The 24,475-nt window shown below is 39.4% G+C and overlaps 1 protein-coding gene across 14 annotated transcripts in view; it reads left to right on the top strand.

Moving 5' to 3' along the window:
- The window catches only part of Akap9 (A-kinase anchoring protein 9), a 135,872-nt gene that overhangs the window by 37,589 nt on the left and 73,808 nt on the right, over positions 1-24,475 (top strand). For 8 of the 14 annotated variants that reach the window (NM_001037093.2, XM_087655909.1, XM_087655907.1 and 5 more), the window contains 10 exons: positions 654-789; positions 1,361-1,446; positions 4,307-4,418; positions 4,878-5,049; positions 9,276-9,372; positions 12,084-12,176; positions 20,459-20,812; positions 21,759-21,980; positions 23,019-23,159; positions 23,647-23,750. In NM_001037093.2, coding sequence (NP_001032170.2) covers positions 654-789; positions 1,361-1,446; positions 4,307-4,418; positions 4,878-5,049; positions 9,276-9,372; positions 12,084-12,176; positions 20,459-20,812; positions 21,759-21,980; positions 23,019-23,159; positions 23,647-23,750 — 1,517 coding nt within the window. The remainder of the gene's footprint in view (positions 1-653; positions 790-1,360; positions 1,447-4,306; positions 4,419-4,877; positions 5,050-9,275; positions 9,373-12,083; positions 12,177-20,458; positions 20,813-21,758; positions 21,981-23,018; positions 23,160-23,646; positions 23,751-24,475) is intronic. The other 6 variants (XM_087655915.1, XM_087655914.1, XM_087655913.1 and 3 more) reach the window with 1 other exon arrangement.

The following is a 24,475-nucleotide window of genomic DNA, read 5'->3' as shown; positions in this document are numbered from 1 at the left end:
AGTCTTTTAAATCTTTGGTGGTTATTTCCAGTTGAGTGAGAAACAAAGGTAAAACTAAATCGGACAGCTTGTCAGGTCATAGAACATGAAATGGCGTCTTACATGATGGAATTTTCAGTTTCTCTGGGGAACATGGTGCTGGATACTTTTAACGTTGTGTGTGTGTGTGCAGACTACAGAAAATACTCTGGCATATTATTGAAAGGACATTAGTATAACCTCCTCCTTGATGGATTTTCATTTTGGTAGGTTTGACAGACCTCTCAAATCGTCATCTTTGAACTTTCTCTCCTTGCGATGTTCAAGATAGTTGACATAGTAATGAGATATTTTTATGGCAGAGCAATCACATCAGAGTGGGAACTATGTGAGGGAGTGATGGCTTACTCTTCATTGTATATTTCAACATTAAAAGAGAACAGAAAAATCCATAATATTTTGTATAATTAAGATTATCCATATTTTCCTGATAAAAGAATAATTTCATGCCAAAGAGAATGTTTTTCCTGTAGATTGATTTCATATATGGAGGGAGAGGGAATTCAGAATCCATTCATACAATTTCGAACTTCTTTTGCATTTAGGTTAATGTTTTCTAATACTTAGGAGAAGAAATTAAAATTTTAATTTAAAATATTCAATTTTGTTAACAGACCCTAAACAATGTTTTCGATGAATGTTATACTCCTTTAAAATGTGAAATGAATATAGAAGAGAAAGAGAATTCTGGTGTTTACACTTCTCAAAATCAAAGCCCAGAATTACGAGAGTATAGATACGAAGTCCAAGGTAAAAGCTTACTGTGCTGTAAACAGTATTTACTTTGCTTAAGTCAACTGCTTATAAACTTAACTTTAATCACAACTTAATTAAGACAAGTTTTCTTAGCATCTTTTTTTTAGCTATGGAATTTATATTTAGTGTATTCTTTTCATCTTTATAGTACTATACAGATAAATACTTGTTTTTCTTGTTTCTTTATTCTTGAATTTTTTCATTCCAGTCTAATTCTTAGTGTTAACTGTTATAACTGTAGATCCTAATCTTTAAAAATTAGAGTTTACTAAGTTTCAATTAATGGTTTATAATTTTAAAAGTGGATACAAAATTGAGAATTGAGATACATTAAGAGATAACCCTTGCCTGGTATGGTGGTGCACAAAAACTTGAGATAAAGTTTTCAAGTTAATGTCATACCAATTACTTCATAGTAATGATTCTTAAACTTGTTTTACTAGATGTATGGTTTTATTACCTCCTGATATGTTTCTAAAGTTAGAAGTAGATATATCATGTTTTTTAAAAGAGGTAAGCTTGTACTGTGAAATGAAATTATTTTAATTGCTTGTTTTTCATTCAGACTTTCAAGAAAACATGCAAATCCTTCTCGGTAAAGTAACGGAAGAGTGCAGCAAGCTCTTGGTACTGCAGACACGTTTAAACAAGGTCTGTGGGATAGAGAATGTGATATTTGCTTTTCTACCTGCTGTTCTGTCAATCAAGAAGTTCTGAAATAAGTGAACATGGGGAAGGATGCTAGAAACACTAAGTCATTTGTATGTTTGTATTGGAGCATTTATATCCTGAGCTGAAGAAACTTCCAGAATTTGAATGATATGTAACTTCCTGAGACAGTTTTTAAGCCATAATGAAGTGTAAATGGATGCCAAATGTTAACATATAGAACCATCATATCTGCTTTCTGGAGTTTAAACAAAGGGACACAGTAGAACAATAGAATATCACTAAACTACGTGTAGTATTCTTTAAGGCAATAGGTTTGTCTTTATGTGTTAAAGAAGATCAATAGTTGTTTTGTGCATAGCTGATGTCACCTTTAACATTATTTAACACTATCTTTGTGTCCTTTTGTCGGTGTCCCCTCTGGTGGGCCAGCTTTCTGTGTCCCACTGCTTTCTGTGCTGGTTCAGTTAGCACCTGGCTGCTGACTGCTGGCTCTGCCCCAGCCTTCAGACCAATACTGACTACAGCATTGTGTCTGCTTTTAGTAGAGTCACTTAACACACTGCCATTTTTCCTGTGTGAATGTAAGATTATGCTTAGATTGTGTGCCAACAGCACTGACGTGAGCTTAGGAGTCCACAGGTTTCTGTCAAGTAGCAGATAGGCAACCTCCACAAGTGTTCACACAGACCATAGTGCTTTCTGTAGCAATGGTAACCCACAATTAGCATTCAGGCTGGTCCATAGTAGCACAGAGAACTGTTTATCAGTTAGGTTTTCTAATTACTGCCAAGAGAAAAAACTTGGAAGCAGCCTGTCTAAAGACAGATATCTCAAAACTGTTCTCTTGACTGTTCTGCGTACATTGGGTAATGAGTGGAGTGACATAGCAAGTTAGCCATAATTGCCCAAGCATCGCACAGTCCATCAGCATCAGGTCAAGACCACGGCGATCACTCCACAGCTTTAGTACTTGTTTCAGCCAAATGAACCCCAACTCTCGCTCCTGGGCTCTGTGGCATGCCCTTCCTTCTGCTAGGGTCCCCATCCTCTTCTGTACTTCTTTGCGTGCTCCTATTTCTTGTTACAATTAGTTTAAGTATTGCTTTGTTGTATGGTCTCTGGCTGCCGTCCTTGGCTTAGACTTCTCTTTCTGTTTCTCGGATCCTTCTCTTAAACCTAGATGCTTGGTTACCCATCTTTCTGTTTCAGTGCTCTGTCTTAAGTGTTTTTTTATTTTTTTTTATCACATTACTTTTTATTTTAATTGTTTGCTCATCTGCCCCGTCCACAAGATTCCAAACTTTCAACCGAGAACCCTGCATTTATTCCCTCTAGTTAGCACAGCACGGGGACTGCACATAATAAAGGCTTAGTCGGTGTTCGTGAGTTGAGTAAATATTATACTGTAAAGTTATATTATCTGGGGCTTTTATTTTTTTCCCAGGGTAGTAGTGGGTAAGATTCCTCTGTCTAGACATACTCAGGGGGTTGGAGAATGGCTCAGCTAAGTCCTTCCTCTGCAAGAAGAGGACCTGAGTTTAATCCCTCCAAACCCATGTACAGGAGGATGTTCTGTAATCCCTGTTTTGGGGAGGTAGAAGCAGAAGGATCCCTGGGTTTGCTGGCCAAAAAGTCTAGCCTAATTGGCAAGTTTCAGATGCATGGAGGAACTGTCTAAAAAAGCAAGATAGACACTGACAGAGGAAAGTACCTGATCCTGACTTCTGACTTCTAAGTACATGCACACCCCATATACATGTACATGTACAAAACGCCCATATATACACGTAATACCTCTCTCTCTCTCTCTCTCTCTCTCTCTCTTTCTCTCATAAGCGCGCACACACACACACACACACACACACACACACACACACACACACACACACACACACAAAGCAAGGAGTTAGGGAACATCCAAGATCCAGGAGGTAGGAGTGTGGTAGAGGACTCCTTATGTGGACAGTAGAGAGCAACTGAAATAGCCTATAGGAACATAGTTTTTCCTGTAACTGGCTGCTTTTCATCATATGCTATATTTGTCTATTCTGGCAAGTCAAGACTCTTTCCCCCTTGCTATTAAAGCTCCTTGTAATTTAGATATTGTTTATTTAACTAGCTTTTTTTTTGCCCTTTTATCCAACTTAAGCCTCTGACAGCAAGGTCATTGACTTTGCTCGTTAAAGTGTAGGTCCTCTCACAGGGCTTTCCCAGAAAGCCATTGCTGTAAATGGTTAAGGCCAAGATCAAGTCTTGGTTCTTCCTCATCACTCAGATTCACTTGAGTCTTCTGAGTCCCTGTTATTACATTTAGACTTCACAATGTTGCTTTCTCCACTAGTCTTCACTCCCTCAGCTAGTTAATAAATTCTGTGAGGTCCAATAGACTCAGCGTGTGTCTGTGTATGCACACTCTTAAGCTGATTTTGTAATCTTCCTCTGCCTTGTCTCAAAGTTGGACACGTAGATTCTTAAATGTTTGAAGAGTGCATTGTCATGAGCAGCGCCGCTTGCATAAACCCAACATCCAGAGGTAAATAGAAATTTTGTTGTCAAGTACTGATAATAAAAATTTGATGTGGTGTAAATTTTAAAGGACTTTCAGTTCAGATTTCTGTGAAACATTTGTTTTTTTGGAAGTGAATGTTCCTCTGGATATAAAAGAACATTGCTAATACAGTTTCATTCCCATGGGTATGACAGGAAACAAAATGTTTGATTCAGAGCAGCACAGGTTTAGGAGATAAAAGAACAAACCTGATGCAAACTTCTTTGATTGTTTTCAAGATTTCCAAGTCCAGGATCGTATCCTCAGGCCACTGTTCTTCTTTTTTTATAGATTAATGAACAACAAGTTGACGGTGTGACATTCGAGTTTGCTGAAGAAAATGTAGCAGAAGTGGAAGCAGGCCTCCTGTCAGGCCGTTCTCAGAGTGGCTTACAGGGTGCAGGTAAATCCCAAGCGTATAGCACAGTGCTGTACTTTTACACTGAAGGGTTATACATTTGCTTTTTTTTTTTAACTTGATAATTTGATGACTTGAGCATTTCATGGTCATCTTCTTGTTCAGTTTTCTCATCTGAAGTGAAAAGCTAAGACTTCTCATCTCTGGGCTTTTCTCACGACTTATAGTCTGTGTTTCTAAGTTGTTTTAAACATAAAGATGTAAAACTGTTAGATTTAATAGTGCTACAGCCACGAGGATAGAGTGATCTTGACTCAGCTCAATTGTTTTCCTCAATGAGAATTTCTCTCTTGTTTTCTTCAATGAGAATGAGCGAAACTGTAATCACTAAAAGCATAATTTTAAAGAAATGTGAGTACTTTCTGTACACACAGTTAAGTAAGTTTGCTTTGTCACCAAGAAACTTGTACCAAAGTGTGCTTTGATTCTGCTCCTGTGACACAGATGTCAGTCATGAGAGCAAGGTGTCTGAGTATGAGAGGCAAGTCCAGGAGCTACAGAGCCTCGTGGCCGCCGGACAGCTGCAGCTGAAGGAAACCGAAGCAAACTACAGAGCAGAAATCCAGTGTTTGCAGGAAAGACTTCAGGCTGTCAGTGAGGCCACAGTTCAGCCGAGGTATGCGTGTGCTGTCTCATTCAGCATGTCCAGAGAAGCTATTTTAAGACTAAAATGTAACCTGACCAGAGAGATAAGAATTTCAGCGGATCCTTCAGTGCCTTTGAGACATACGAAATAAATGTGGACATTTTACTACTGGAATTTACTTACATTGTCATAAAGCTGTTATTTTGCAGGATTAAATCATAGAGTGGGTGCCTCTTTTTTGTGTATTCTGTACCTACTTTGACCTGACCTGCCCCTCAGCAGTGTAAGGTAGAACCATTCCACTGAGCGTCCTTCACTTTGTTGCACTATGCTGACACTCTCAGTGTCTAACTTCAGAGCGCTCCTCTCTTAGTTTTCTCCTTCTGCCTGCACTCCTGCCCCCCACCCCCATATCTGTCTTCTAATCTATGACAAGTTCCTATTTTTCTCTGCCTTCAGAGTACAGGGACCTGTACCACGCACTAGGCCCTGCGCTTTTTCCTTCTAGTCTTTCTATAGAGTCAACTCAGCACCAGCACTTTGCTCCTTACCATTTAAGACAGACCCTATTACTCGCTGCTCCTCTGTCCTGCACAGTAAGTGCCCTCACCTAGGTCCCGGGACCTCCCCGAGTCTTCTCATATACTTGGCTGTCACTGCTCCCAGACTTAGCTTCCTCCTTGAGGTCAGTAAATATATCAGGCTGTTTCTGCTTAAGGAGTTTTGGCTGGCACTGCCTTACCCCTGGCATAGCTTCTCCACTTGCTGACATGTCCAGCCCCTCACTGCCATCGGATCCTTAACGAAGAGCATACTGTCATGAGTTCTTTGGTCACCTTAAGTGAATTAGGATTGCCTCTGGTACAGAACTGTAAACCTTTGGGAGAAAGGGGGATCTGGATCATTAAGTAACTGATTTTCTCTAAGGCCTGGCAGCTTCCTGCACACAGTAGGTGCTCATCGGATACCTGATGAGTGCTTTATGATTTACTCTGCAAGTGTGCTTGAACCTGGAGCTGCTGCTCTAACATTTCAGGTTTATTCTGACTTGACTTACTCTGCTGTTGTTGAACTTTTGTCTTCATAGGCCTTTGTTAATAGGACAGCCATACAGTTCTTTTTAATTAGTGGAGAGCAGACACCGATTCTTACATCTTTGAGAGCAGTCTTACTCTTTATCTAAGACCTCCATGGAGGCTTTGGCAGTCCTATAATGCCCCAGGTTCTTTGAGCCAGTACTTGCCAAACATTCCCTTACATCAGAAACATTAGAGATTTTTAGAGTTTAATTTATTGGTTTTAGATATGTATAATAATTACTTAATTGTATACTTGGAGTCAGGTCACAAGATAAATAATATATCCAGCCTATGGATTAACATTTAGAAACCACTGCTGCAGTCTCAGTCTGTATTTCGAACAATCTGTTATTAGTGGTTAGTTAGAGACTAATCTTTATTAGTGATGCTTTCTCTAATGTGAAGAAAGGTGCTATGGGTCTGGGGAGCATTCCTGAGAATGTAGGCTGCTTTGTTTTTTTCCATTTCGGCTCATACTGCCCTTCTTACATTTTTAATTAATAATTTACTATTCTTAAAAAATAAAAATAAAAAGAATTTACTATTCCTTGTCATTAGATTCAAAATAGTTTAAGAAGAACAGAATCTTCATTTAACAACCTTCTAAGTGACCTCCCACCAGAACCTTCTTAGACAAATATTTGAGATTGAATATCTATGAATTTTAGAGCCATTTGTCCTCTGCAGTAATCTTTGCTGGCTATGTGATCAGGAACAGATTACACCACCTCTAAATAGTAACAGATAATAATAGTTTTCTTTAGTATCCTGAGGCGTAAATGAAACAAGTTGTGAAGAACGTTGAGTAGATACTGTGGAAAGGGTCAGTTGTACAAAGAAGTTCAAAAGTTTCTGCACAGCAAAAGAAATTATCAGCAGAGCAAATATCTAGCCAGCAGAGGGAGAGAAACCTTTGCCATTGGGGTAATATCTAGAATCAACAAAGAACTGCAAAAATGTAACCAAAACTGCCAAGTAACAAATGGGTTAATGAAATGAGCAGATGATTCTCAGGAGGAGAAACACAAATGGCCAGTAAGTATTTCTGCAAGCACTCCATATCCTTATCTGTTAGGAAAATGCAAATTAATGACATTCTACTTTACCTTAGTCAAAATGATTACTATCAAGAAGTTGAATGACAGGGTTGGGGATTTAACTCAGTGGTAGAGTGCTCCTCAGCTCCGGGGTGGGGGGGTGGGGAGGTGGGGGGGTGGGGGGCGGAGAAGTTGAATGACAACTCCATGCTGGCAAGGATGTAAGGACAGAGGAGTCCTTCTGCATGATTGGCGGGAGAGCAAACCAGTACAGCCATTGTGGAACTCGGTGTGGCGTTCTCTCAGGAAATTAAAAATGGAGCTGCTGTATGACGCAGCTGTAATCCTGGTCCTACACCAGAGGCTCCATATGCTAACCCAGAGATACCTCCACATCTATGTTTATTGCTACCCTAATCATAACAAATGGTAGAACCAGCCTAGATGTCCATCAGCAGGTGAATGGATAACCAGAATACTCAGCATATTTAACAGTAGAATTTTATTCAGTTGTAGAAAAAAAGTGAAATTATAAAATTTGCAAGAAACTTAATGAATCTGTAAAGCATAATATTAAGTAAACTCAGAAAGAAAAATATTCTTCCTCATATGCTGCCAAACTTGTAATGACTCTGTGTGTGTGTGTGTGTGTGTGTGTGTGTGTGTGTGTGTGTGTGTGTGTGTGTGTAAATGTAAGGCTTAAAAAATTAGAAAGGAAAGCCCAGCAGTTTTGGCATACAACTTAATCCAAACACTTAAGATGTAGAGTCAAATGGATCTCTGTGAGTTTGAGGCCAGCCTGGTCTACAGAGTGGGTTCCAGGACAGCCAAGGGCTACACAGAGGAAACCCTATGTAGAAAACAAAACCAAACAAAAATATCAGGAGACCTAGAGAGTAAAAAGAGTTAGTTACATTTCTGTAGTATTGTCTAGTAGAATACCAGGAAAATAGACTAAGGGATGGTTACTGATATATGTGACAGACATGTTCACCGAGGCATACTGTGAGAAAAATACTACAGTCCTGTGTTGCTTGGCAGAGAATATGGAACATGATTGCATTTATATAAAGGGTGAAATCACAGAAGAAGGGACTGGTGGACGCATCCCGTTTAGAGGGTAGCTGTGAATTCAGTGTTAATTAAACTGGTCTTTTTCAAATTGGAATACGTACCAATAAAGCTTACAGAATGAAGTGATTGTCAATGAAGCGCCAGGATTTCAAGTATTACACTTAACAGCTATGACTTTTACTTTAGAAAAATATAGATGGACTCATCAAAGACATATTTATAATATCTGATACTGTAGCATTGTTTATACTACTAAGTATTTGACTGAGAAGTTAAGTTATGTGAGTCAGACAGTGACATCATGTTTATATGGTCAGCTTTAGAGCAAAATGTGAGAGAGAAAAGGAGAAAGAAGAGTAGAACAAAATAGAAAAAGAAATTAGAAAAAGAATGAAGAAGGCAGTATGGATCTACTTGAATGGGGATTGTGTAATTGTATTTCCTAAGACTGAAAATTATAATTTTTCTCCCTTTGTCTATTTCTGTGTTCCTAAATGTTCATGTTGCTTTACTTTTATTACTCAACCTAAACATTTTAGGAAAAAAAAAATCAATTAGTGAATGCCTTTAGGACAGCATAGAATAGAGACATAAAGGTGAAGAATACACAAATACATTACAAACAGCAGAGTCTAGTGTTACTTGTAAAGAGCAGCCTCCTCTCCTGCCGCTGCACCAAGGCCCACTGCAGGCACAGGGGCTCGTTCTGACTTCCGCTGTGTCCTCTTCCAGGCCTCAAGGCGGGGACAGGGAGATGCTTTATAAAACATTTTATTTTTGACTAAATTTATCTTCAATAACTTTATAAAATTAATGGCTATAGATGTACATTTTAATATACTTTATAAAGTGACATAAAGTGTATTTGTTGATCTGTAAAAGTACTCTTCTTACATTTCATTCCCTTCAAATATAAAAGTTAGACGGGAACGAGACTCAGGTTACAGTGTCTGTAAGCCTGGGCTTGCTGGTTTTTGTTTCCCAGTCCGTGTGTGGATGCTATAAACTTTGGATTAATAATGACTGAAACCTCTTAATATCTCCACCCTCTTTTATTTATATTTAGCTTATCCATGGACTCAGTGGTGTTTAAAGGATCTGGTGCCCAGAAACCAGTGTACTGTGGGAGCTGTCTAAGAGAGCAGGTGGACGGCACAGCAGAGGTATTCCATTTCTTATCTTTATTTTTAAATCAGTAAATAACCTGATTTTTCTTACTGCCATTTGTATGAATGTGATTTGTTAAATAATTAAACACTAAAGATTTAAAATATTTAAAGAAACTTGCATTATTTTCTTAGCGCAGGCAAAACACAGAGAAAGGAGGGTTTTTTTGTTATCCAAATATATTACCAATTTAAATTTTGCCCTGATTTTTTTTTCATTTTGACAAAAGCGTGGTTCCATCATTTCCCTTGTTCCTTTTCCATACTCAGGTCTCCACGATGTGCCCCTCTTACACACACACACACACACACACACACACACACACACACACACACACACACACACACACTATGTGTAGGAGTTCAGCTTCAGTCCTGATTTTCAGTGTTCTGAAATCCCCAAGATCCAAGGTGCTGGTGCTGTGGTGATGAATGTGTCCTCATCTAGCAGAGGCCATGCCTGCGATCACAGCTCTCTGAATAGCACATGCTACACAGGAAAACACCTTGCTCCACTCTTCAGATCTCCAGCATCATCTGCATTTAGAGAAGATAAAAACCATTGCTCTTTCTCATCCTTTGCATCAGGCTAATTTCTGTATCTCCTGTACTCATAAGGATCCTTTGTGCGGATGAAATTCACATTTTGTTCTATGTGAAATGTACTTAGCCCCCAGGCCCAGCAGGGGTATCACATGCAAGAAAGACAAACATCCGGCCAAGAGGAAGAAATTGAGGCGGTGTTGGAAGGAAGAGACCTCTTTGCCGACTGCCAGTCCTTCTCAGGTGTCATCTCTGAAGAAGAGGACCGGGGAGCTCATACCTAGACGTCAGAAGCACTGACAGTTCCAAGAAGTCCCAGGTTCTAAAGAAGGTCTCATAACAGACAAGCCTGAGCAAACCTTTTGTGGGACCCAGGACCCATTTCAGGCTGCCCCGCTGCCCCAGTGGAGATGGCCTGGACGTCAGTCGTAGTGACAGATCTCAGAAGCTTCCACATATGAAGTCTAAGACTCAGAGCAAAGGTGAGGTTCCTGAAACTAAGGCAGAAAAGGTAAGTGTAAGTCTGTGCCTTCCGTTCTGAGGAGCCCAGGTTTGTGGAAGGAGAAGGTGGGGCAGACATCGAGATGCTGTGGACTGTCACTGGGGCTGGGGACACTACAAGCACACTGGCCTGAGCATGTTGTGGCAGTTCGGAACTGGGAGACACTTGGCTTTAGAAGAACGTCCGCATTGGTAGCTGCCTGGAACTGAGTGGCAGAAAACCTCATGTGCAAGACCAGCATCATGGAAACACTGCTCACTGGGACCCCGAGCCACTGACTTTTCATCTGTGACAGACAGTCAGGGCGTTGTGTCCCACTGTGACCATGCAACACTTTGTAAATCCCTCCACTTCCTCCTGGCCGCAGCTTCAGAGACCGTTTTCTGACTTGTGTAAATGAGTCAGCAGGGAAGACGAAGGGACTGCTTAGTCATGATTCAGAGTCTTACAGCGACGTCATCTGTCTCGGGCACACTGATCGCATCGTCTCCCTGGAGGTGAAGGAGCTCATGAGCCTAACCGACAGGCTGGAGAATAAGCTGTACAGACTTGTCTGGAGCAGCACCAGGACTGGGCGTAGAAGGCACTGAGGGACTGTACCTGCAGAGCTCATGTGTCTGAGCCCCTGAGCCATGGTAGATACCATCATTTTGGAGCAGCAGCAGAATGTGTGGATAGATGCACCCTGATGCTAATAGGGCTATGTTCCAACTCAAGCCAAAACAGAAGGACTGAAATGTCACAACGAGCCTAGGGAAGAGGAAGAAGGAGTCTTGGACCAAGAGGACAAGGACTAATTCAGGTAGAGCCTGCAGCAGCAGCAGTAGCAGCAGCAGCAGTAGCAGCAGCAGCAGTAGCAGCAGCAGCAGCAGCAGCAGCAGCAGCAGCAGCAGCAGCAGCAGCAGCAGCAAAGGCCAAGCCCACTGGATTGTGACCATCTGCACGGGGTAGATTTGTACCTTAGCCAGAGATGCCTGAGATGACTCATAAGGAACAGGCGATGGCTCAGCAGCCAAGGCACTTCAAGGCTGAAGACCTGAACTTGTTGATCTCCAGAAAAAACATAGTTGAAGGACAAAACTCACGCCCCGGGGTTGAATTTTTTGACTTTTACATGCACACAGTGGCACATACATGTACACACAGACTCAGAAGATAAACACATTAAAAACAAAAATGACCCATTAAAAAAAGAAATTCACTTGTGTTAAATATTTTGATGCTAAAAATGTGTTTATGTTTTAGAAAATGCTTATGTTTGTTATACTGGCAGAAATGTATTCATGTTTGTGGAAAATTGGACCATATAAGTAAATACCAAAAAAAGAAAAAAAATTTGACGAAGAAATGCAATTACAGCTTGAACATTTAGCTTAGGAAACACACACACACACACACACACAAAATCTTATTTTAAGTTCTTTTAACCTGTTTTAGAATTGTTTATTATAAGTATATAAATATCTTTCTCTCTTTTATAGCAGTAAGTATAATTTAGTAGAATTATTAGAACTAATGTTTTCAATTAAAATAATAGAAATTTACTCTCCAGAAATTTGCTAAGAAATGCTGTTTTAGAAACATTTTGAGATTAAGAGATTAAAGATAGGTGATAATACATTCTGTATACATAATCTGTCATTTTTTTTGCTTTCTCATGTAGTTTTCTGATGGCTTTGAAGTGAGGCAAGAAACAAATATGGTTAAATTGATGGAAAAGCAGTATCAAGAGCGCTTGGAAGAAGAAATAGCTAAGGTGGGTGGATAGTAGATGTGCAGGGTGGTCTCTGCTCCCTTAGAGCTTTGAACAGGTGGATTGTATTGATAATGTGTGTTACATTTTATATCATAAGTTTCCTGTTATAATTTACTTTTAAAATGTCAGATAATAGTATCATCTATAAATATTTTGCTTTGTTTCCTTCTTTTTCTTTTTCTTTTCCTTTTCTAGACAAGGACTTGCTCTTTAACTCAGACCAGCCTCAAACTCATCATCTTTCTGCTTCTACTTCCCAAATTTGGCACCACCACACCTGGCATTATAATTGGCTATAAGTGGAATATTCTGTGGATATTTTTGGTCTTAACATTCTTTGTGAATAAGTTTGGCCTTCCTTAAAATTGGTTGCCGTTAGGACAGAAAGGCAGTTGGCCTGGTCCTCTGGATGTCTGTCACCTGTGTGCAGTGGCAGCTTTCCACGGGAAGAGAGGAGAGCATGAGCTTAGCGCCTCGCTGTGTGACCGAGGCCAGTCAGTGTAGCACTTGCTTGGCTCAGAGCCTGTCGTTCAGACTCTTGAGGTCAACCATACCATAGTTTGCCGTTGTTGTTCCATTCATTTTGTCTTGGTAATTTCTTCCAGAGTATATGTATTCGTTTTCATTTTATGGTCAGAACCATTGAATTAGGAGTTATTTGCTCCTTTTTAAAAGTAAAGAACTGTGGAGGATATATATTTTTAAAAGGAAGACAGAGAGAATGTAGAGAAAAATGCGTGAGTTGTTAATGTTAGATGAAGGCCCAGGAGATCTCTGGGCTGTGCGGACTTTCTCATTTAGTGTGTGAGCAGAATAAACAGATCTTGGTGATTGAGATGAAAATGAGTCACGGCTTGTGTGTGAATCATTGTCTGATCCTTCCAGAAATTTAAGTCTTGTACTTTATACTTGCAAAGATTCTCAGCTAGAATGTTATATCAGGGTCTCAAGGTTAACATGAGATTTGCTATTGGACTTGTTATGCTTTAAATTTGCGAGGTTTGGGAATGTTCTTTAACTTACTAATGTCGGTTTTCTTGGTGTAAAAAGAGATACTAGTAATTCTCGTGAGGATCAAATGAGCCGATGCGTATAAAGCACGTGCAGACCAGTTGGTGCAGAACATTCTCAGCCGTCAGCGGAAGGACGGGGAGATGCAGTGAGCCCCGTGGGGATGTGGCCCCAAAGGGATCACAAGTCTGTGTCAGGAGTTGTGCCACAGTGTAGATGCTGCGATTGCTTCATTGCATCAGCATTTATGTTTATCTTCATTGTCAGGTTGATTAGGTTTAGAGTCACCTAGGCGGTTGGTGAGGATGGAGGTGTTTGAGGGTATTTCCAGAGAGGGGTAACTGCAGCGACTCTGGATGTAATCTTACAGGCTGGAAGCCTAGACAGGTGGGAAAGGACAAAGCCAGTCCAGTGCACAGCAGTTTTTAAGCTAATGCACTTGTAAATTATTTTCTTTTCTGGGTTGTATTTTTAATGTGGATAGACAAAGATGGAGGCCAGATTCAACTAAGGGAATTCAAGCAAAAGGACTTGACCATTAGTTTAAAAAATGCTGGCAGTGTTTTGCTAAATTGTATAATTTAACGGATTCTTTTCTCTTTTCACACTTGTTACAATGGCATACATTCCATGTGACAGCCTAGAGCGTTACCATATCTATTCTTTCTGGGTTAGCATAGCCACCGAAGAGGTCTAATTCTGTAGGTAAGGTGTAGGCATGAGATTTTTTGGGCAGAAGCAAGTGTTTAAAGGGCTGGAGTTTTGGCTATAATTAAACATAATTTGGTTAAAATCTGATTTAATATTAATTAGATATGGCCTTTGATATGGTTTCTAATTGTTTTAGACTAAAACTACAGTTATCCTTGAAGTTAATAATAGAGTTCTAGTTCTAGCAGGTCCATTCAGTTATAGTTTGATGTAAGAAGAGGAATTGAAGAATGCAAACCTCAAACCCACCTTCTGTCATCTATTGGCTTTGTGTTTTAGGGTCACATCATGTACTCTGGTTTAGCATTTTGTTTCTTAGTTTCCTCTTTCCTTGTATTGGGCCATTAATAAGATCCACCTTATAGCTTATAATGAATATTGAATGAAATAATACAAATTTTAAGAACTGATTGAATGTGTTTCTATTGTTCTTGGTGTAGCTATCATCAGCATTATTTCTATTAAAAGCAAACTAACATCTGGAGAACTAAGCATCTGGAAAGAAGTAGGCTAGTCACCACCATGTTGAAGACAGGTTAAGTCAGAGCTCAGTTATTTTGACTAGATCACAATGTTTGAGAACAGAAAGCTAGGCAGAAAAGATTCTGGCCAGGCATGATCTCCTCCCAAGTTGATGACAGCCAGCTGTGATAAGTACAGATGTCGTTGTAGAACTTGATAGACTGCTATGGAAGCATTTGGCTCTCAGGCTCAAGCTCTTGCCAGAGTTCTGAGGTACCCGTGCTAGGGGAAAGCTAACAGTGATCCAGGATTGCGATTGTAGTGGAAAGCCAGAAATATGTAATTCTCGTCACCAGTCGGCCAAACCTAGTGCCTGCTTTAGGAAACTTCTCGTGGGGTAAGAAAGGATGTGCATGATGATATAATTACAAAGACTCCATCATAGCACTGCTTAGAATAGAATAATGGAACCACGCCAGGTGCAGTGGTGTTCTTCTGTAATTCTAGCCACGGAAGACTGAGTCAGGAGGAATATGTGCTCATGGCCAACTTGGGCTGCATAGCTGAGGTCTGCCTGAACTTCATAGCATCATTCCAAGAACCAGACAACAACAAAGTGAAACCCAATTTTACATATTTACCAATAGAGAATTGAATAAAAGAACACGCACACACACACACACACACACACACACACACACACACACACACATATAATCTGTGTGACCAAATTCATTGGATATTTTAATGAAATATATTTCTTGACTCAGATATATTTACTATAGATAAGCTATGACCAAGCCATAATATGATCACATTTTTGTGGTATTTTACCTGTATTTGTTCAAATCTGTATGCAAAGAGAAAGAAAAGAGCTTAGAAAGTATTTACTAAAAGCTTATAGCAAATTTTCTTCGAAGGAAATATTAAAACTTTATTATCTAGACTTTTACCGAACTCTTTTTGCTTTTAGAAAAATTTTTATTTTTTTTAATTTAGGAAGACTGTATACCATTAATATGTGGATAGTCCACTGTAGAGAGTTTATCCATGACTTTACTGTGGAATATTTTTTTTTCCACTTAAAACCATGAGGCCAGGCTTTTTTCTTTTTTATTGCAAATAGATTTTGTTCCTTGCATAATATATCTTGATTATATTTTGCTGTGTCTCTACTCCTCCCCGTTCCTCCACACTTCCCTCCCCATCCAGATCCACTCTTTTTTTTTTTTTTGTTTCATTAGAAAACAAACAGGCTTCTAAAGGATAATAATAAGATAAGATATTCTAAAATATGATAAGGTAAAAACAAAAACTAATCGGTTGAAATTGGACAAAACAAACAAACAGGAGGAAAGGAGCCTAAGGGAAAGCACAGTTGTCAGCGAGACCAACTCGTTCCCATACTCACAAATCCCATATATACACCGAACTGGAGGCCATAATGCATATGCACAGGACCTGCTTCCGTCACTGTGAGTTCATGACTTAGAAGGGTTTTACTTTCCTGCTGTACTCCATCCCCTCGGGCTCTTACACTCCTATCTATCTATCTATCTATTTATTTATTTTTCACTTTACATCCCACTCACTGCCCCCTCCCAGTTGCCCCCTCCCACAATCCTCTCCCATCCCCCTCCCCTTCTCCTCTGGGCAGGTGGGTGCCTCCTTGGGTATCTTCCTCCTCCCCTGGCACTTCAAGTCTCTGCAAGGCTAGGTGCTTCCTCTCCCAATGAGGCCAGACAAGGCAGCCCAGCTAGAGGATTATATCCCACAGACAGGCAACAGCTTTTGGGATAGCCCCTGCTCCAGTTGTTCGCGGCCCACATGAAGGTCAAGCTGCACATCTGCTACGTATGAGTGGGGAGGCCTAGGTCCAGCTCATGTATGTTCTTTGGTTGGTGGTTCAGTCGATGAGAGACCCCAGGGTCCAGGCTAGTTGACCCTGTTGGTCTTCTTGTATTGTTCCAGTCCCCTTCAGGGCCAACAATCTTCCTTCCTATTCTTCTGTAAGAGTCCTCAAATTCTCTCCATTGTTTGACTGTGGATGTCTGTATCTGTCTGAATCAGCTGCTTGGTGGAGCCTCTCAGAGGACAGCTTGCTCCTGTCTGTAAGCAAAACAGAGCATCATCACTAGTGTTAGGGATTGGTGCTTACCTATGGGATAGGTCTCAAGTTAGGGTGGTTATTAGTTGGCCGTTCCCTCTGTCTCGGCTCCATCCCTCATGCCTGCATTTCTTGTAGACAGGATAAATTTTGGGTTGAAAGCTTTGTGGGTCTGGTGATGTCCCTATTGCTCCATTGAGGTTTCTGCCTTGCTACAGGATATGGCCTCTTCAGGTTCTACATCCCCAGTGTAGTTGAGTCACAGCTGAGGATACCTCCATTGATGCTTGGGCACTTCCCTTATCCTAGGTCTCTGTTCCTTCCTGAAGTTGCCCCCGCCCCCAACCTCCTCACCCTGTCAGTTGCAGATTTCCATTCATTCTCATAGTCATCTCTTCCTGTCCCTCTCACACCTGATCCTGAGCCTCCCACCTTCCTCTTCACCCCCCTCCCTCTCAGTTCCCTCTCTCCATCTGCCTCATGACTATTTTATTACCCTTTCTAAGTGAGATTCAAACTTTTTTGCTTGTGCCTTCTTGTTTAGTTTCTTTGGGAGTGTAACACGGGTGTTCTGTATACTATGGCTAGTATCTACTTCTAAGTGAGTATATACCATGTTCTTATGGGACTGGGTTACCTCACTCAGGATGATGTTCTCAAGTTTCCTTCATTTGCCCGCAAAACTCATTATGTCTTTGTTTTTAATAGTTGAATAGTATTCCATTGTGTAGTTGGCACCACATTTTCTTTACCCATTCTTCAGTGGAGGGATAGGTTGTTTCCAGTTTCTGGCTATTATGAATAAATCTGCTATGAACATAGTTGAGCAAGTGTCTTTGCGAGTTGTTGGAACATCTTTTGAGTATATGCCCAGGATCGGTAGAGCTGGGTCTTCAATGAAAATGAAGGCTCAACAGACTCAAATTTATGGGATACAATGAAAGCAGTCCTAAGAGGAAAGTTCCTAGCACTAAGTGCCTCCTTAAAGAAATTAGAAGTTTCTTATATCAGCAATTTAAAAGTATACCTGATAGCTCTAGAAAAAAGAAGCCAGAACACCAAACAGGAGTACAAGACAGGAAATAATCAAAATCAGAGCTGAAACCAATCAGAAATAAAGAAAACATTAAAAAGAGTCAATGAAACCAAGAGCTGGTTCTTTGAGCAAATCAACAAGATACACAAACCCCAAACTAACCAAGAGACAGAGAGACAGTATCCAAATAAACAAAATCAGAAAAGAAAAGGAAGACAACTAACACCGAGGAAGTTCAAAGGATCATTAGGTCTTACTCCAAAAATCTCTACTCCACAAAATTGAAAAATCTTTAAAAAATGGATGATTTTCTAGACTTTACCAAAGTTAAATTAAGATTAGGTAAACTATTTAAATAGTTCCATAACCCCTAAAGAAAAAGAAGCAGTCATTGTATGTTGCCCAATCAAAAAAACTCAGAGCCAGATGTTATTGGTACAGAATTCTCCCAGACTTTTAAAGAATAGCTAATTCCAATACTCCTTAAACTATTGCACAAAGCAGAAACAGAAGAACATTACCAAATTCATTCTATAAGACCACAATCATCCAGATACATAAACCACACAAAGAAGCAACAAAGAGAACTTCAGGCTAACTTTATTTATGAACATTGAAGTAAAAATACTCTTACACCAAATATACTCAAACCAAACCTAGGAACATATCAAAGACAACTCCATCAAGATTAAGTAGGCTCATCTCAGGATTGCAAGGATGGTACAATATACGAAAATCCGTCAAAGTAACCCACTGTACAAACTGAAAGAAAAAAAATCACATGATTATCTTATTAGATGCTGAAAAAGCCTTTGATAAAGTCTAATACCCCTTCATGTTAAAGGTATTAGAGACATCAGGGATACAGACCACATACCTAAACAAGATCAAAGCAATATACAGCAAGCCAATGGCCAACATCAAACTAAATGGAGAGAAGTTTCAAGCATTTCTACTAAAATCAGGGACAAGACAAGAATGCCCAGTCTCTCCGTATCTATTCAACACAGTACTTGAACTGCTAGCCAAACCAATAAGACAACTAAAGGAGATCAAGCAGATACAAATTGGAAAGGAAGAAGTCAAAGTATCGCTATATGCAGATGATATGATAGTATATATAAGCGACCCCAAAGTTCTACCAGAGAACTTCTATAGCTGATAAACAGCAAAGTGGCTGGATACAAAATTAACTCAGATAAATCAGTAGTCCTTCTATATAAGAATGATAAACAGATGGTGAAAGAAATTAGGGAAATAACACCTTTTACAATAGCTATATAATATAACTCTTACCAAGCAAGTGAAAGATCTGTATGACAAGAACTTCAAGTCCCCAAAGAAAGAAATTGTAGAAGATATCAGAAGATGGAAAGATCTCTCATGCTCAAGGATCGGTGGATTAACATAGTAAAAATAGCCATCTTACCAAAAGCAATCTTTAGATCCAATGCAATTCCAATCCAAATTCCAACACAACTTTTTATAGACCTTTACAGAGCAGTTCTCAACTTCATGTGAAAAAATAAAAAACCCAGGATAGCAAAACAATCCTGAGCAGTGAAAGAACTTGGGTTGAATCACTTTCCCTGACTCCAAGTGGTACTACAGAGCAGTAGTGATAAAAACTGCATGATATTGATACAGAAACAGACAGGCTGATCAACAGAATTGAGTTAAAGACCTAGAAATAAACACACACACACACACACACACACACACCTATGGACACAAGATTTTTGATAATGGAGTCAAAACTATACAGTGGAGAAATGAAAGCATCATTAACAAATGGTGTTGCACTAACTGGATGTCTATATGTAGAAGAGTGAAAATAGATCCATATTTATTACCCTGCACAAAACTCATGTTTAAGTGGATTAAGAACCTCAACATGAAACTTACTGCTCTAAATCTCAAAGAAGAGAAAGTGGGAAATAACCTTGAATGCATTGGAATGGGAGACAAGTTCCTGAATAGAACACCAATGGCTCAGGACCTAAGACCAGCAGTTGATCAGTGGGACCTCGTGAAACTGCAAAGGTTTTGCAAGGCAAAGGAGAGTTTGATAGGCCACAGATTTGGAAAGGCTCCTCACCAGCCCTACATCTGATAGAGTTAATATACAGAATTTTCAAAGAACTCCAAGTTAAACTCCCACAACCCAAATAACCCAATTAAAAAGTGGCGTACAGATCTAGACAGTTCTCAGCAGAGGGATCTCTTACAGATCTAGACAGTTCTCAGCAGAGGGGTCTCTTAGTGGTCAGGAGGCACTGAAATGTCCAAAGTCCTTAGTCATCAGGGAAATGCAAATCACAATAATTCTGAGGTGCCTTCTTACACCAGTCAGAATGGCTAAGATCAAACACTCAAGAGGTAGCACATGTAGTCAAGGATGTGTAGCAGGGAAACACTCCTTTATTGCTGGTGGGAGTACAAACTTATACGACCACTTTGGAAATCAATTTGGCTGTTTCTCAGAAATCGGAGTAGTTGTACCTCTTATACTCGCTCTGCCCTCTTGGGTAGAGTTCCTTGAGCTCTGAGGGGAGCTGATGGAGACATCCTGTCTAGGGACGAGTGTTCCAAAGTTTGTTGTTCTTGATGTAAAGCCCACCTGGGGGCCTCTGTAATTGTTCCCATCTGCTGCAGGAGGAAGCTTCTCTGGTGATGGCTGAGTAAAGGCACTGATTATAAGCATAGCAGAGTGTCTGGGAGTCATTTATTGCTATCGTTTATGTGTAGGTTGTTGCTGTTGGGTTTTTGTTGTTTTTAGAACAGTAGTATTTGGTTTTACCCAAGTCTCTAGGCTATGCAGGTTCTTGGTCACCTGAGCAGTGTTGGGAATGGATTGACACCTGGCTTTTTAAAATGTATATATCCTTAAGTAACTATTTCCTTTTTCAATTGCAGCTGCTGGTTAAGAATTGTTTGTTTGTTTTATTCATTTAGGTCATCGTATCAATGAGTATAGCATTTGCTCAACAAACTGAACTCTCTAGATTATCTGAGGAGAAAGAAAATGTGATACAATCCGAACAAGCACATGCTCTGTGTTCTCAAAATGAACACCATTTAAATGACATCACATCACAATGTCAAGTTGGTCTTCAGACTGTTGAGGCAACTGGCAAGAATTTAAAAGAAGAATTTAAACCACTTAGCAAAGAGTTAGGAGAATATAGAAAAGCAGTTCCTTTGTCTAATCATGATGATCTTGATGATGTACTAAAGTCAGAAGAACATGGACTGACTATTTCAGAAGAAATATTTTCCAAAGATGAAACATTTTTAGTGAGAAATTCTGTAAGTATGACTCCTTGGGTATTTTTAAAAAGCAAAAAATTATCAAAACAAAAAATGTCTTCTTCACTATGAATATATTATCAAAAGTGTCACTTAAGAAAGAAGACAGTATCAGGTCAACTCGTTTTTGTATGACTCATGTAGTTTATTAGTGATATAGCACATAGTTAAATGACAGTAATGCCGATTAAATAAAACAAGTCTGTTTGCCCTTTAGACATTGTACATACATGTTAGGTGGCTAGTGGGTTAGACTCCTGTCCCCAAGCCTGGTACCCAGAGTTCAGTCTGAGACTAAAGAGATGAATGGAGGGAACTGACTTCTCTAGTTGTCCTCTGACATGTGTATACACACACACACACACACACACACACACACACACACACACACACACACGAGACATACACTTGTATACCCAGAGAGAGACGAGTGTCCCCACATACAGACATTAACTCATTAAATAACGATGTAATCAAAGCATTGTATTGAATGTTTAAGCAATAAAATCCTGTAAGTTACAACTGTCTGAACTTTGTTTCAATTAAAGATTATCCTATAATTTGGCAAAATCTATGATTGAAAGATTTGTTCAGTTAAATACGAGAACATACAGGAAATTACAACTTATTTAAAAGAATAATTTAAGGTATTATTCAATATCTTTATTTTTCTCCTTTAGAATGATAGTTCAGCTAAATTTACTGATGGATACTTACCTCCTAAATACTTAACTCCTAAAAAACAACACATTGTCTTTCATATTGTTTTGCAATTGTGCTTAAAAGAAATACCTCTGTTTTAAAAATTTAGGATTTATTTAATAATGATAAAAATTCAGGGGACCTATGGGTGTAATAGAATTGCTTTCATATTCAATGAAAATATCAGTAGTAGCAAATTTTCACAATTCACATGTGGTTGAACTTTTTTTTTTTACTCATAAAGAGTCCTGATGAGGTGCTGGTGTCAAATATGGATACTTCTAGACAGCTCATCCTAAATGAACAGCTGGAAGATATGCGGCAAGAGCTTGTACGACAGTATGAAGAACATCAGCAGGCAACAGAACTGTTGCGGCAGGCCCACATGCAACAAATGGAGAGACAACGAGAAGACCAGGAGCAGCTACAAGAGGAGATCAAGAGGCTCAACCAGCAGTTAACCCAGGTTGGCATGGAGAAGCCGTTCTCTCCCCAACTAAAGTAACAGTATTCTTTGTGTAACTTTGTAACCTTTTTTAAAACTTAAAATTTATTTCGCTGGATCTATAAATGGTTACAGATATTACCATTAGAGACACGCCATCTGCAGTTTTAGAACCTGAGGGATGGCACACTGGACCCAGATTCATAGTGTTCATCATCATGACGTCAAGTATGTAGCTTTCCTTCTGGATTGGAGAGTAAAATGGGAATCACTGCACTGACATACGCAGTAGCAGAGGATGCTCTGCAGAGGCACTCCTCAGCGTAGAGTGCCCTGTGCTCCTGTGCTGCAGTGCCGGCACGTGCAGTTCTCTCAGCCTTTAGGCAGGTTCACCTCTATTAGTCCATCAACTTGCAGCTCACAGGTTCACTCCCACTCTCTTTAATCACCTTGTGAATCACAGTTGGAAATCTGGGATGGCATGTTTCTTTTCATTGATTTGAAAAATGCAAATTTATATAACATACTTAAACCTTTCTCAACTAAATTTATTTTTCCTTTGGTATTTGGGAGCTATAGTCTTACCGGTTGCTATATAATATATACCCACAAAATCATTGCAGAAAAGCTCACATGAAAACTCTAAATTTTGAAAACTAAAAGGAAAAATAGAGAATTCTTGACTTGGATTCCTTCAGATATAAAATAATGGCAAATTTGGGGTTGGAGCATAAAATAGGGATCATTGCAGAATTCAATTTTGCTTTTCTTCATTGTATTTTGTGAATTCAGACTTCTGAATTTTCAATGCAAATTTGACATAAAAGTACTAATTAAACTGTACAAATCGCTGAATTTTATACATTTAATTAACTTTTTCTAAAGTTTCAAATTTTGCATTGAATTTTATATATGCCTTTTAACCCCTTGTAATGGGATCTGAATCACAGTTTGAAAACCGACTCATGGCCTCAAGGGGTTAAAAGAAATCTGCGGAATGTTTCTGATTTCTTCTCCTATCGCCAACAGTATTCTCTCATGACCTTTCTTCTTATTTAGAGATCCTCCATAGATACTGAGCACGTGGTCTCAGAGAGAGAAAGGGTTCTGTTAGAGGAGCTGGAAGCACTAAAGCGGCTGTCTCTAGCTGGAAGAAAGGAGCTGTGTTGTGAGCTGCAGCACAGCAGTACGCAAACACAGGTAGTGTGGACTTTGGCTCACCCAGGAGCAGTGGCTCAGCAATGCAGTAGATCTGTTTGTCTTTCTTGTCGGTGTGTGATAACGTTTTCATAGGCACTGCGCGGAATGTGTTTGGGATTGCTCCCATGGACGGTAGGCGGAGGAGAAATGCCATGCGTTCTGCTGGTAATTTGATTCTGGCGTTGCAGTAACAGCACCTGTTGCTCCACCGTGCAACAGCCTAACAGACTTTACTGTCACCGTATTCAGCATGCATTCCTTTGAACCCATTCCACGTTTTTCAACCGTGCATCAGAATGTTTTATCTTTTCTTGATAATGCTAATCTCTCGATAACAGGGAGTTAAACATTATTTCAAGCAGTGTCTACACCATGCTCAGAGGTTTCTGTTTCATCCCTTACCACTGTAGACGTGTGACTTGCCGTTTCTAAGATGACGGGTTTTCTCTTTGTCTTGTCCTCCCTGCCTTTGCACCAACTTACACAGGATGGAAATGACAATCAAGAAGTTGAGGAGCAGACATTAAAAGACAAGACACTGGAGAGAAAACCTGAAGACATACCTCTCGATATAAATCTGTCCAATGAAAGGTATAAAGTGTCTACTTGTTTAGCACAGGGTTAAAATGCTTCTTTCAATTCAGTGAATGTTGTCAGAGCCTTATCTTGTACATTTGTACTTTGTCTTAAAAGTTGTACTATGTATAAAATCTGTCCGTATAGGTCACAGTATAGGAAGGATTGACAATTTTTTTATCATTAATTAGACTAATTTTTAAAAATCTTTAGCTTGCATTTCAGTTATATTAGATATTGATCTTAACTCTTTACTTGTTATTGAATATTGGACTTTTCTTAATTAACTTTACTTTTCTTTTTCTTTCTTTTTTTTTTTAATTTCTTTTTTTCGGAGCTGGGGACGGAACCCAGGGCCTTGCGCTTCCTAGGCGAGCGCTCTACCACTGAGCCAAATCCCCAACCCCTTAACTTTACTTTTCATAATGCTATTTTTATATTCTAAAATCATTTCCATAGTGAACTTTGTCTTTATGTCTTGTTTTGTCATTAACTTTAGGGCATTCATTTAGTATTAGATGTTTTGAGAAAACAATATGATACTATCATTATTTTACATTTAGGTTTTCTTTTGCATTTGCTGTATAACACGTAAGAATTTTTAATCCATGTTCAAGTTTATAGAGGAGTAAATTAAACACCCAATGGCAACAGTACTATTCCTTACTTTGATATCACAATGATTAATATGAAAATGTTTAACATTATGAGAGTGATAGCCTATGTTAACTTAAAGGCCG

This window comes from Rattus norvegicus, chromosome 4 (assembly GCF_021556685.1).
Source record: "Rattus norvegicus strain SHRSP/BbbUtx chromosome 4, alternate assembly SHRSP_T2T, whole genome shotgun sequence".
Lineage (NCBI taxonomy): Eukaryota > Metazoa > Chordata > Mammalia > Rodentia > Muridae > Rattus > Rattus norvegicus.
The sequence above is the reverse complement of the archived record's forward strand: the minus strand, read 5'-3'. Positions and strand labels throughout refer to the sequence as shown.